Here is a 14,236-nt window from a genome sequence, read left to right as displayed (position 1 = left end):
ATGTTCCTTTGCGGCCATCTTGGCACACCCTGCACTCGTCCACTTTAAGGCTACAGTCAGAAAACGGCAAGCGGACATCTTTTTACACCCAGTAAACTGAGCTTATAAAGTGAAATATAGTATTTAGGAATCTGTCAGACTGTTTTGATGTTGAATTTTAAAAGCAGCGATGTTCTGTCAATTAGCAAAGCTGTGAGATCAGCAGGCTTGCCGCTGCTTTTAAAATGCAACATCAAACCAGTGCCACAGATGTCTAAATACTGCTTTTCACAATATAAGCTCAGTTTACTGGTAAAAATAAGTGTGAAATTGGTGGGTGTTAAAAGATGTCCGCTGACTTTGCAGGTGTAAAAAGATGTCTGCTTTCCGGTGTTCCATCAGATTAGGCGACCCGTCAGAGGTGGTAACGGAATTGATGTTCTGGCACGGTCATCTTGGCACACCCCGCACTCGGCCACAGTAAGGTTATAGTGAGAAGGAGGTAAGCGGACATCTTTTTACACCCTGTAGTTTTGCATTTCACACTTATTTTTACCAGTAAACTGAGCTTATATCGTGAAATACAGTATTTAGAAGTCTGTTGATGTTGAGGTTTGAAAGCAGCGGCAAGCCTGTTGTCCTCACAGGTTTGCTAATGTGACAGAACAGCGCTGCTTTTATAATTCAACATGTAAACAGTCTGAGACATTTCCAAATACTGTATTTGACCTTATAAGCTCCGTTTCCTGTTAAAAATAACTGTGAAATGCAAAACTCTGGTGGGTGTAGCAGGATGTCCGCTTGCCCCCTTCTCAGTGTATCATTACTGTGGAGGAGTGCGGGGTGTAGCAAGATGGCGGTGACGGACCGTCACTTCCGTTACCAATTCTGACGGGTCGGAAAGTCGTCAGAATTGGTAACGGAAGTGACGTTCCGTCACCGCCATCTTGCTACACCCCGCACTCCTCCACAGTAATGATACACTGAGAAGGGGGCAAGCGGACATCCTGCTACACCCACCAGTGTTTAGCATTTCACAGATATTTTTAACAGGAAACGGAGCATATATGGTGAAATACAGTATTTGGAAAAACCATCGGACTGTTTACATGTTGAATTATAAAAGCAGCGGTATTCTGTCACATTAGCAAACTTGTGAGATCAACAGGCTTGACGCTGCTTTAAAAATTAAACATGTAAACAGGCTTTCCAAATACTGTATTTCACCTTATAAGCTCCGTTTACTGTTAAAAATATTTGTGAAATGTTAAACTCTGGTGGGTGTAACAAAATGTCCGCTTTCCTCCTTCTCAGTGTAGCCTTACTATGGAGGAGTGCGGGGTGTAGCAAGATGGCGGCGAAGAAACGTCACTTGTTACGCATTCTGACGGGTTGCCTAATTTGACGGAACACGGACGTGTGTGGCGGAAATGAAGAACAGCCTGGACGGAAGTGGGGAATGAGTTGCGGAAGAGGGCGGGGATATGGGTTACAGTCAGTGTAGGGAAAGAAGGAAGAGTTTGAAATGAATATAGTTCGGAGGTAGCGAAGTGACAGGAGCATGGCGGCCGGGGCTCGGAGTTTTCTGCGGAGCTGGGTACAGCGCCTCCACACCCCGCTCACCCGGAGCTACTCCAGGGCTGCACAGGGCGAGGTGAGCGGGGTCGGTGTGGGTGTCCTTTATCCTAATGACATTGTCATGGCTTGTAGAGAGAGTACAGCAGATATGAGGGAGAGCTCCCAGCACTACATCTTATCACCGGATCCCTCATTGTAGTACTGAGAGGATTGGCTGATAGTAACCCCTTCACCTCCCTTCATGACCTTTATTGCTATTCAGCACTGCACTACTTTATCTGACAATTGCACACATTACATTTGTGTTATTATTTTCACACAAATAGAGATTTCTTTTGTTGGTATTTAATCACCTCAAAATTTATATATATTACAAAAAAACACCCTACAATAAAAACAATATTTTATACTTTCTGCTATAAAACATATCCAGTAAAAAGAAAAAAAAAATATTGTAATTTGGGCCAAAATGTATCCTGTTACATGTATTTGGTTATAAAAATAAAATAAAAAAAACAATAAGTGTATATTTATTGGTTTGTGTGACATAAATAGCATTTAAAACCATGGGGTGTGTGGATAGATAGATAGGGCAGGGTTTGACACATTTGCTTGGAATCTAGGAGCCAGCTAAAAAAGTTAGGAGCTAGAAACACGCCCCTTCCCGGTGACCTCGCGCACAGAAGCGAACGCATACGTGAGCAGCACCTGCATATGAAAGCGGTGTTTAAACCACACATGTGAGGTATCGCCGCAATCTTTAGAGCGAGAGCAATAATTCTAGCCCTAGACCTCCTCTGTAACTTAAAACATGCAACCTGTAGAATTAAACGTCGCCTATGGAGATTTTAAAGGGTAAAAGTTTGTCGCCATTCCACGAGCGGACGCAATTTTGAAGCGTGACATGTTGGGTATCAATTTACTCGGCGGAACATTGTCTTTCATAATATAAAAACAAATTGGGCTAACTTTACTGTTGTCCTATTTTTTAATTAAAAAAGTGTATTTTTTTTCCCCAAAAAAGTGCGCTTGCGAGACCGCTACGCAAATACGGTGTGACAGAAAGTATTGCAACGACCGCCATTTTATTCTCTAGGGTGTTAGAATAAAACATATATATACTGTTTGGGGGTTCTAATTAGAGGGAAGGAGATGGCAGTGAAAACAGGGGAAGCTCAATTAGCATTGCTGGTTGTCCTGTCATACCAACGGCCACCACAAGATGGCGCCAGATCACAGAAGGATGCCTAGGCCTGCAGAAGGCCACGGCCTCAATTACTGGCCAGCGCAGCCCAACGCGATCTCGCAGCAGAGGAGGTGGGGGCGCACGGAGACACAGGATACCCCAGCTGTGCCGCGCCAGGTCGTTAATTCTAGTTGCAATTGCGACCTGGCGCCTGGGGTTTGTCGAACCCTGTCATAGATAGATCTCATAGTTAAAGTAGAACTCTAGTCAAAAACGTAGTATAGGGTTTAGAATGGGGGTAGGTGCAGCTTTAACTAATTCAATACTGGACACACTCACCCCCCTTCCTGTCCAGGCCAATTTTCAGCTATTAGCGCTGTCACACTATAAATGACAATTGCGCGCTCATGCAACACTGTACCTAAACAACATTTTTATTTTTACCCAAATAATTATTTTTTTTATGGTATTTTGATCACCACTGTTTTTTTTTTTTTTGCTAAATAAATGAAAAAAAGATTGAAAATTTGGAAAAAACAAACACTTTTTTTTCTTTGTTTCTGTTATTTAAAATGTTCTGCGTAAATTTAGACCAAAGTATAGCGCTACGTTAGAGTGGAGTTTGTAGTATATCTGGTCTATATTTTCAGTGTGTATTTTGCTGAAACATGATAGCATTTTATCTACTTCTGTGCAAGAAATAAATACATTTATACGAATGTTGGAATGTTTTTGTTTCATATACTGCTACGTTTTTTTGGTGAGACTAACACAAATCGGTGTATATTATTTACTCTGTAGGAAAGTTATAGAGCCAACAAACTATGGTACATAACTAAAAATTTATCAATCCTGATCCAATCTCACTTCTTGAGGCCAGAAAATGTCAGGACAGTAGAAATACCCCCCAAATGGCCCCCTTTTTTTGGAAAGTAGACAGTCCGGGGTATTTAGTAAGAGGCATGGCGAGTGTTTTGAAGTTGTCATCATTTTTTATTTATTTTTTGTCACAATTTTTTGGAGAAAGAAGAAATGAAAAGTGTGTTTTTTTTTTTTTTTTTTTTTTTTTTTTTTAACATACAGTCACCAGTGCAGTACAGCCTCATCATAGAAAAAAAATAAATGAACTGAAAAATTCGTTTTTTTTTTTTTATTTTTATTTTTTCATACTGTGACCAGAGCAACTACTCCTGTGGGGGAGTGATTTAGATTTTTTTTCTGCCTTCTTTTTTTATTTTTTTTTTATTTTTTTAACACACTATATTATGATTGCTTATAACAATGAATATCACTGTTATAGACAACCATTTTTACTGACCACAGCTAATCACATGGTAAAAATGGGCTGGGTATGGCCCTGTCTGTACCATGTGATCGCTGTGACCAATCGCAGAGATCAACACAATAGTACACAATGAATGAAAGCCATCCGTTGTGTACAGGTGGCATGTGATCTGCTGTGATTGGCCGGCTGGATCAGTGATCCGAGTGTCTGGTGGAAACAGCGGATGTCGGATTGTGGCACAGCGTGGCCGTGGTGCATGCTGGGGAGGACGCCATATGAAATCCACCCAGAATGAGAGAGCTTCGGCCCGGCTGCCATTTAACTATAGGCTAGGTGGGAAGTGGTTAATTTAGCTTTTGACTGGAGAGAGAATATATTGATGATTTCAAATGCAATTTTAAGTGCACTTTAATGAATTGTTTTGCACACAATTAAATACCAAATTGCTTGTAATATGTTAAAGGTGGTGATATGCAGAGTAAATGGATACCTAAGTAGAAATGGTGAGACTCTTGCGCTATCTGTGCTAAACACTAGGGGGCACTGCTGCAATCACCTGGTAGTCTGCCTTAAAGCGGGAGTTCACCCATTTGTGTTTTTTTTCCTCTTTTCCCCATAGCTGGATGCTCGTTTTGTCTAGGGCAGTGTTTCTCAACTCCAGTCCTCAAGGCACACCAACAGGTCTTGTTTTCAGGCTTTCCATTATTTTGCACAGGTGATTTGATCAGTTTCACTGCCTTAGTAATTACCACAGCAGTTTCATCTGAGGGAAATCCTGAAAACATGACCTGTTGGTGCGCCCTGAGGACTGGAGTTGTGAAACACTGGTCTAGGGGAATCGGCTATTTGTTTTAAAATATGATCCGTACTTACTCGTTTTCGAGATGCATCTTCTCCGTCGCTTCCGGGTATGGGTCTTCAGGAGCGGGCGTTCCTTCTTGATTGACAGTCTTCCGAGAGGCTTCCGACGGTCGCATCCATCGCGTCACGATTTTCCGAAAGAAGCCGAACGTCGGTGCGGCTCTATACTGCGTCTGCGCACCGACGTTCGGCTTCTTTCGGAAAATCGTGACGCGATGGATGCGACCGCCGGAAGCCTCTCGGAAGACTGTCAATCAAGAAGGAACGCCCAGTCCCGCAGCCCATACCCGGAAGCGACGGAGAAGATGCATCTCGTAAACCGTAAGTACTGCTCATATTTTAAAACATCTAGCCGATTCCCCTAGACAAAACGAGCATTAATCTAAGGGGAAAATGTGTTCTCCATGGGTGAACCTCCGCTTTAAACAGAAAAGTAACATGGATACCTAACATTTCCTGCTGTAAAATTGCATAGCCCATGGAATGGCGCCAAACTACGGTACTTTAAAATTCTCTATAGGCAACACTTGAAATGCCTTTACAGGTTACCAGTTTAGAGATAGACAGGAGGTCTGGCACTAGACTAGCTCTGACGTTTGTGACGATACCTCACAAGTGTGGTGCGATGACCGTTTACATTTGTGCATAAGCATGGGGGACAGGTTGTATACCCCTTTAGCACTTTTTTACCTACAGCTAAGCCTATAATAAGGTTTTCCTGTAGGTAAAATGAATATCTCTTAAACCTGTACACTTTAGGAGATATTCACCTTGCATGCAGCCGCTGATGTCAGTGGCGCATGCGCTCTGAAGGTCTGGCGGATCCTGCCTGAAAATCAGAGCTCCATGCCGTAAAAAAGACTCCTGCACGCATAAATGGGAGTGATGTCATTGAGGTCTTCGGCCACTTGCAGAGCTGGAGCTGCGAACCCTGAAGAAGCGCAGAGGCAAAATGTCAGCTCTTTCGGCGGTAACCAGTAGACGGTGCAGGGGCTTCGTTCTAAGTTATTTCATAATGAGGTACTTTTTTTTTTTTTCTGGGTATACAATCGCTTTAATATTGTGTTTTTCTTTTTGGTATTAACTTTATTGCTGTCTCAAGGGATGCATAACATTCCTTTCGATAGCATGGGGCATTTAATGGAGAGATCTGGGGTCTATTAGACCCCAAATCTCTCCTCTGGCCTCCAATGCAGATGATCGGACACAGATCGGTCTGATCGACTGCTTTCCTGGCCGCAAATGGCCAGGAAAACAAAAGAGCTGCACTCACAGAGCAGTGGTGTGAAAAGTCCCATAGGATTTAAAGGGAAACATTTTTCCTGCGTATTTTTTCTTTACAAGGTAAAAACACAGGAAAACGTATCAGTGTTACAGGGGCCTTAATGTAGCCACCCAGGGACAGGAAGTGTGTAATTCACAGCAGTGTCAGGTGAAAATAAAGAGAAAAATCTAAAGAATGAAAACGAATACAGCCACTACATTAGGGATTAGTTAACTGGTACAATTTTATTTCGGAGTGTGGATATGCCTTTAAATGCTTAAAAAGTCAGTATTGTCAGAAGTTGCATGCTGTAACCTCTGTTATCTTTGAAGTTTAAAGGTTCCCCTGATAACAAAAGATAAGCATAGAAGAGCAGTCTACTAATGTATAACTCATAAGTATGACACAGAACATGCCGACCCTTTAACATGACCCTCTGCTCCTAAACTTCTCTATGAACTTATGCAAATAGCCTAAAGCCTGGTACACACTGTTCGTTTCTTTTTTTTTTTTGTTCAGAGTGTCCGTTCTGGTCGGAGCCGATGTACTAACCATGTCAGTGAGCTTTTGTGTTCTGACAGGGGACGCCCCCCCCGCCAGAATACTCCAATCAGCGATCTCTGCCATTGGCTGAGCGGGATCAGGAGTAGGTCGGACGCTAGTTTTCCAGCATGCTTGTCCGACAGAAGCCGACTAAACTTCTGTCGGAGAGACTGAAACGCACGCGGCCAAATGTCTGCCTTTTTTTCTTTTGGAACCGGCAAATACCGCATTGGCATATACCGCACACTTTTTTGCTCTGAGATTCAGGGCAAAATCGTGGGTGCGCGATATACGCCGATACCCGCGCCAAGTTTGAGCTACTGCACCGGCATATACCAAGCGCAGTACACTCGTGTATAGTCGGGCAGGCTCGGCTCCTCTCGCATTAATGTCCTGGATGTACAGGACGCAGCTTAAATCGAGACTGACCTGCAGGAGTGAAACTGTGCAGGTTCAGAACTCGCACGGCTTCCTTCCCGCAGCTCAGTGTGAACCTGGTCTAAACAGGATTTTCCAGTTATTGTCATTCCTCTCCCCACACTGACTGCGCGTGAGGAGAGCCGATAACCAGCAAATCTACACTGATATTCAGGGCACTGATCATCTGATTTTGTTTTTATTTTATTTTTTTCTGTCTTTTTTAGTTTAGCAAAAAAAATAAACAGTAGTTATTAAATACCACCAAAAGAAAGCGCTCTGTCTCAAAGACATTATAAAAATGTTGTTTGCGTACAGCGTTACAAGACTGCATAATTTGTCATTCAAATGTGCTGAAAGCTGGAAATTGGCCTGGGCAGGAAGAGACCCAGTAGGCAAGTGATTAAAGCAGAGCTCCAGCCAAAACACAGAATCCTGTAGAAATAAAAAAAAGTGTTTATTACATTTCAGGATCCTAAAGTGAAAGACGGTGCAAAAATTAAAAGGAGGATGGGTTTTGGAAAAATAAAATAAATAATAATTCCTACTCGCCTAGGTGGATGCTGCATCTGTCCCCCCGCCGCAGAGAACTGAGTGATTACATGCCCACTTATCGCTCCAATCTTCACATGGCAGAGAGGGTGACTGTCAGTCCCTGGCTCTCTGTTTTGCCCCTCCAGCGCTCCCTAAAATGCCAGACTGGAGGGGGCGGGAGCGGCGGGCTGTCAGCGGCACATTGAGAGGCTGATTGGCCAGAGAGCATGACATCTCTCCACCTCAGCCAATCAGAGAAAGATTTGTATTCATTCACAGAATACACTCTATTTTGTTTGGGGTGTGAGAAGGCTCTGTCTCACAGCTCTGTGTACTGTATGTAGCATGTAGTATGTAGCTGTATGGGGCCAGTGCAGCACTTGGTGAAAATAATTACGTTTGTTTGGACCAGCTTGGTCCAGATAAACTGTTTAACCACTTCATTACCGGGCACATTCACCCCCTTCCTGCCCAGGCCAATTTTCAGCTTTCCCTACTGTCGCACAGTGAATGACAATTGCGCGGTCATGCAACATTGTACCCATATAAGGTACTGAGAGGTTAAAGTGACAGGAAACATGGAGTCTGGCTTTATTAAAGGGCTAAAACATTGGAAAATTCTCATGTAGTGTTGTGCACATTTTACTCACAATCGATAAAAGAATTACCATGTTCACATCATATTATGTAAGTTTACTGGTGATTTGTTTTCATGTTAAGCTTCTTTAAAGGGAAGCAGTCAGGACCCAGCATTTGTAAGAGTGTGAATGTCGGCTGATCTTATAATACTGTAACTTACACCCCCAAACCTGGGAAACAAAGCTGCACTTGTATTTAGTTATCTCCTTGTCGCAGCAGAGAGATTACTAGATTACTGTTAAACTGGACATAATATTTAAAAAAAAATTCAGCTGAAATCTAACAGATTCACCATTCACGCTAACATTGTGGATGGACGGCCCACCTGCCAGAATACCTGAATGGTGCCTGCATCTGATTGGATACAGCCACTGTTTGGCTCAGTTTTTTTTTTTTTTTATCGACTTCTTCAACCAAAGTTGATTGAGCTTTTGAACTGAGCGGAACCAGAAGGCCATACATTGCTCGCATTTTGCCTGAGCCAGCAGGAAGTGGACAAAATGTCAGCAATGTATGGGCCGGTTTTAGGCTGCCATGGAGGCGGACCTGTCCCTTTTTTACAATACAAATAAATGAAAAAATCAGGTAGTCCCTGAAAGTGAAGGTTGTCTTAAAAATAACCACCCAGGAATATAGATTCAGATTATTACAGCTACACATTAGTGACTGCTCTCTTTAGAGTTCTGGGAAATTGGAATAAGTTGTTGGTAATTCACAGTTGATTCATTTTGTCCCCCACAACAGATCCCGGTGAAGCTGACCATGTTGGGGAAAGGTCTTGTCGTGTCGTCTCTCTCGTTCCTGGCCATTGGATCGTACCGATGGAAGTGCAAGCATGCCGTTGTACACGCCAGCATTAAAGGTGTTTGTGGGGATTTGAACAATGAACAGAAGTGATTTCAGGTTTCCATATACAAGTATGGTAATTACATTCAGGAGCAGGGGTGTCAAACTCCATTTCATTGTGGGCCGCATCAGCATTATGATTTCCCTCAAAAGGGCCGGTTGTATCTGTAAGATTAGATGTCCAGCGCATCCCCTCCCCTTACATTAGATGTCAAGAGCCACCCCACCATCAGAAGTGGAGTCCCCCACTCTCCCTTACATCACAGTGCACCCCCCTTTCCTTATAATGCTGCTGTGAAGAAGCTGGATGCATTGCTTAAAAGCAGAAAGTAAGGGTCTTGAAGAGGACCAGAGGAGGGCTGTGAGGGCCACATGAAATGGCCTGGAGGGCCAGATTCGGCCCGCGGGCTTTGTGTTTGACACCTGTGTTCTGGAGAGACTAAACTTGACTGAAAGAACGAGTGTTTGCCCATACTTAAAATGATTTTGCCTTTAGCTCTACTTGCCAAGCAGAACATAGCAACCAATGAATGCGCCAAACAATGTATCATTCCTCTTCTCATTTTAACTTTTTAAATACCTTCATTTTTTTTTACTAATGGAAACTAATAGTCTTAGACAAGGCAGCGCAGAGAGCAGTGTTTGTGTACAAAGTGCAATGATTCATGGCAACCATTTGGATTTTAATTGTAGTCTGATCTATGAGAAGTGACTCTGGGCTGGATGCTGTAAGTTACTACACGTTGCAGATTGTTCCTATGAAATAGATTCTTATATAACTACTGTAATCGGGCAAAGAGAGCTTGGCTATAAGTGGAGTCCCCATCCCCAAAACAAATATAGTGCACCTGCTAATGGCAATAATTACCTTTCTTGGGCAGTCATTGACCATGTTCTTTCAAATATCCTTCCACTATCGCTCATAAGAATGAATACAAAGAAGTTATAATAACAAATCACATAGAGGCAATAAACTTTACCTTAAACAATATGTATATTCTTCATAAACAATAAAATAAACCGTCCACCAGTCACTGTGCAAATGTGACATTTTTAAAAAAAAAATGTTTTGGTCTGATTTGAGCGTAGTGTTTTATCACTTTTTGTATTCTCATAAGGGATAGCACTGCAATATTTAGAAGAACTTTTGTATTATCCAGAGGGATAGGAATATTTTTCCAGCTGCTTAGGTAAATGGGAGGTGCTTATCCAGAGTGCAGGTAAATGCAAACTAGTCATTGGCCATGATCCCTGACAACCAACCAGCCAGTGAGATGGCCTGTGTCTGGGGGGACATTACAGAAAGCTGGCACATATTAAACAGCTGACCTGTGTACTCTCCAACATACCTTTAGGATCTCAGATATGGCCTGTCATATTAAATGCTTATCTTCTTTGCTTACACAGTAAAATTTATTTTTAGATTGCATTGGCTTAATTGTTTGCTTTTTATTTTTTATTTCATTTTTAAGTTGAAGACATAAAGGAGCAAGCAGATTATCTCTATAACAGCGGAGAAACTGAGAAGCTTCATGAACTTCTGAGCCAGTTCAAAAACGGGTACAAATTATTTATTTATGCCTGGTGCTTTTCAAATGGTGAACATTATTACAGCATGTCATGGTGTTCTAAAGAAATTAAATGTTATATTGGGGTTGAATAGTAACTTGTTTAAAATAAATTCCAAGACTGGTTTCTAAAATCTGTATAAAATGCTCATGGTAACCAATCAAATTTAAAGGGGTTGTAAAGGTTTGTTTTTTTATTTTCTAAATGGGTTCATTTAAGCTAGTGTATTGTTGGTTCACTTTTCTTTCGATTTCCCTTCTAAATGTTTTTTTTTTCTTTGTCTGAATTTCTCACTTCCTGTTCCTCCTCAGTAAGCTGCTCTGACTGACTAACCCCCATGGATGATGGGGGCAAGTTTACTGAGGAGAAACAGGAAGTGAGAAATTCAGACAAATACAAAAAAAACATTTAGAAGTGAAATCAAAGGAAAAGGTAAGTGAACCAACAATGCACTAGCTTAAAAGGAACCTATTTAGAAAATAAAAAACAAGTTGATCGCCTCAATCTTTTTAGAATTATCATTGTTGCTGTCCTTTTGTAAGGCTGGCTAAATATTGTCTGATTCTGCTGATTTTGCCAAAATTCAAACATTGAGAGCCCTGAAAACATCACCTGAGAGAAGTAGATTTAGAGTGATATTAATGCTTTTTTTTTAGTTACAGAGGAGGTCCAGGGCTAGAATTATTGCTCTCGCTCTAACGTTCGCGGCGGCGCCTCACATGTGTGGTTTAAACACCGTTTTCATATGTGGGCGGGACTTGTGTATGCGCTCGCTTCTGCGTGTGAGCACGGGAACAGGGTTTTTTTTATTGTTAATTTTACATGATTTTTTTTTATTTTGATCACTTTTACTCCTATTACAAGAAATGTAAACATCCTTTGTAATAGGAATATGACATGATTGGACCTCTTTACAGTGAAATATGTCACATCTCACCGCTAGGCTGAGAAGCCTAAAATAAAAAAACAATCACCGCTTCCTAGCCAAAGTGGCGCCGTTTTTTTGAATGCAGAGGCCGGGCGTGACATCATAACATCGCGTCCGGCCTCCGACGATCATAGAGACTCCGGCGACCATCTGATCCGCCGGAAATCTCTATGGTCAATAACCGGGGCTGCCGGATCCTGTCACCGACTCACCAATCGCTCAGGTAAGTCGGTAGAAGCACCAGAGGGCGGCGGGAGGGGGGAACGCCCGCTCTCGCCACCCATAAGAACGATCAAGCGGCGGAACAGTCGCTATGATTGTTCTTATGGTGTAGGGAATAGCTGGCTGAAACCAGCAATATCTGAATAATGCCTGTAGCTGCACCCATCATTCAGATATACTACCACAAAGCCGAGGACGTCTTTAGCATTGTATGTCACATGCATTGTAACCATGTATATGACATACCTGGCTGATGCTGCTTGAAGCTGAGAATCCTTGAAATACACCAACTTCAGTGATCTCCACAGAATGCAAAGTGTTCTCTGATTGAATGAGATGGAGAGTCATGCTCTTCACCTCGCCCAATCAGAGAATGCTTTGCATTCATTTAAAAAATGCAAAACATTCTGTGACTGGTGCCCATGCCGAACTTTTGTTTTCACAAGGCATCAGGCTGGCCACTGAGCAAAGGACCTAGAAGCAAGAGGAGATCACTAGAGTAGTAGTGTCTACTTCATTGATTTCCAGGTATGTTATATATATATATAGGTCCAAGCTTGACCAATGTAACCATGTATAACATGCCGATGCCTGGAATTATTCTTTTAAGTGTAGGTATATAGCAGAGATATGCAATTAGCGGACCTCCAACTGTTGCAGAACTACAAGTCCCATGAGGCATAGCAAGACTCTGACAGCCGCAAGCATGACACCCAGAGGCAGAGGCATGATGGGACTTGTAGTTTTGCAACAGCTGGAGGTCCGCTAATTGCAGATCCCTGGTATATAGCAAAGGACTCCAAAAGAAACCTAAATAATGTCTTAAGCCAACTGTAGAATAACTAATAATAAAGTAAAAGAAATCAAAAACAATCTTCTTACCCATCTCTTTTATACCACAAGTAGAATTAGAAATCCTATTATCTGGGGCCCTTAGGGAGGTTTGAGGATATCATATTCTGACCAGTTACTTTGCTCTAGTCTCTGCAAATTTATGAAAGGCTTGAGAATCTTTGGCAAGTTCTGCCCAAATTTGTCTAGAGTCAAGTATCTGCGCAGAATACATTGGCAGACTTAACATTACTCTCATCACTTTACTACCATATTGTTTTGTATGACCTCTAGAACAGCCATTCTGTGTGATTTGTTATTGTTTATTGGTGTAAAAATATTTTTTTCAACTGACGCATGCAATTCAAATATTGTAAAGTCAAACAAGTGCAGAGCTAGAAATTAATACAGTAAATGATTGTCCAGAGTGAAAAATAACATCTCTCAGTTCATGGTTAGACAAAAACTGCATAGGTGCATTAAAAAAAATGATTGCGTCTCATAGAACATCAACAAGGAAACTGAGGTGTGTCAGAAGCTCATGTAGAGAATATTCCACCTAAAGTGTAGTCTGTAGAATCTCCACGGAGATATCCCACCACCAGTATATAATGCACTCACCAGAAGATGAATTAAAGTGGTTGTATAGCCTTTCTTTAAACTTTTACCTACAGGTAAGCCTATAATAAGGCTTACCTGTAGGTATAGAGAATATCTCCTAAACCTCTACGGTTTATGAGATATTCCCCTCGCAATGCGCCGCTGATTGCAGCAGCGATTGCGCAGGGGGAGTTCCTCAGCTAAAGGACCAGCAGCCGCTGGACCTTGCGGAATTGAAGTCTCCTGCGCGCATGCGCGGGAGTGACGACATCGCCGCTCCAGCCAATACAATCCAGCCGGGGATACCCGGAAGACACGCCGAGTCAAGATGACATCTCGCTCGGCGTGGACCAGGTAAGTTCTCTTCTCCTCGTTCCGAGGTAAGTATTTCATAATGAGCTAGTATGCGATGCATACTAGCTCATTATGTCTTTTGCCTTGCAGGTGTAAAAAAAAATTGCATATGCGGTTATACAACCGCTTTAAGACGAGCCTTGTGTTATAAAACATGTAAACAGATGATGATGGCAGACAGGTCCTGCGCCAATGATCACCATCCAGGTGGGCGTAGAGTAAACGGCAATGAATCCGCATACCCCTTCAGTGAGGTTATACTGTGTAAAAAAGATCACCAGGAGCCAAGAATGTAGCTAATATGGTGTAGTATTTATTGGATAAAATGGGAGTAAAAAAAAGGCCATAAAAATAGTATACACGAAAAGCACACCGCTCCTGCCAAGAGGTTGCGGCGGCAATAACATCAGTGTATAGGACCCTTCTCTTGGGATGTCAGTGTATAGGACCCTTCTCTTGGGATGTCAGTGTATAGGACCCTTCTCTTGGGATGTCAGTGTATAGGACCCTTCTCTTGGGATGTCAGTGTATAGGACCCTTCTCTTGGGATGTCAGTGTATAGGACCCTTCTCTTGGGATGTCAGTGTATAGGACGCTTCT

The 14,236-nt window shown here is 42.3% G+C and overlaps 1 protein-coding gene across 2 annotated transcripts in view; it reads left to right on the top strand.

Moving 5' to 3' along the window:
- The first annotated feature begins 1,463 nt into the window (after nt 1-1,463).
- The window catches only part of RMDN1 (regulator of microtubule dynamics 1), a 32,466-nt gene continuing 19,693 nt past the window's right edge, over nt 1,464-14,236 (top strand). The window contains exons 1-3 of one of the 2 annotated variants that reach the window (XM_040354581.1): nt 1,464-1,633; nt 9,031-9,148; nt 10,605-10,692. In XM_040354581.1, the coding sequence (XP_040210515.1) occupies nt 1,541-1,633; nt 9,031-9,148; nt 10,605-10,692 (299 nt within the window). In that variant the 5' untranslated portion in view covers nt 1,464-1,540. The remainder of the gene's footprint in view (nt 1,634-9,030; nt 9,149-10,604; nt 10,693-14,236) is intronic. The other variant, XM_040354580.1, reaches the window with a different exon arrangement.

The sequence above is a fragment of the Rana temporaria genome, chromosome 5 (genome assembly GCF_905171775.1).
Source record: "Rana temporaria chromosome 5, aRanTem1.1, whole genome shotgun sequence".
In the NCBI taxonomy this organism is placed as follows: domain Eukaryota; kingdom Metazoa; phylum Chordata; class Amphibia; order Anura; family Ranidae; genus Rana; species Rana temporaria.
Note: the sequence above shows the minus strand (reverse complement) of the source record. Positions and strands in the feature narration are given on the sequence as shown.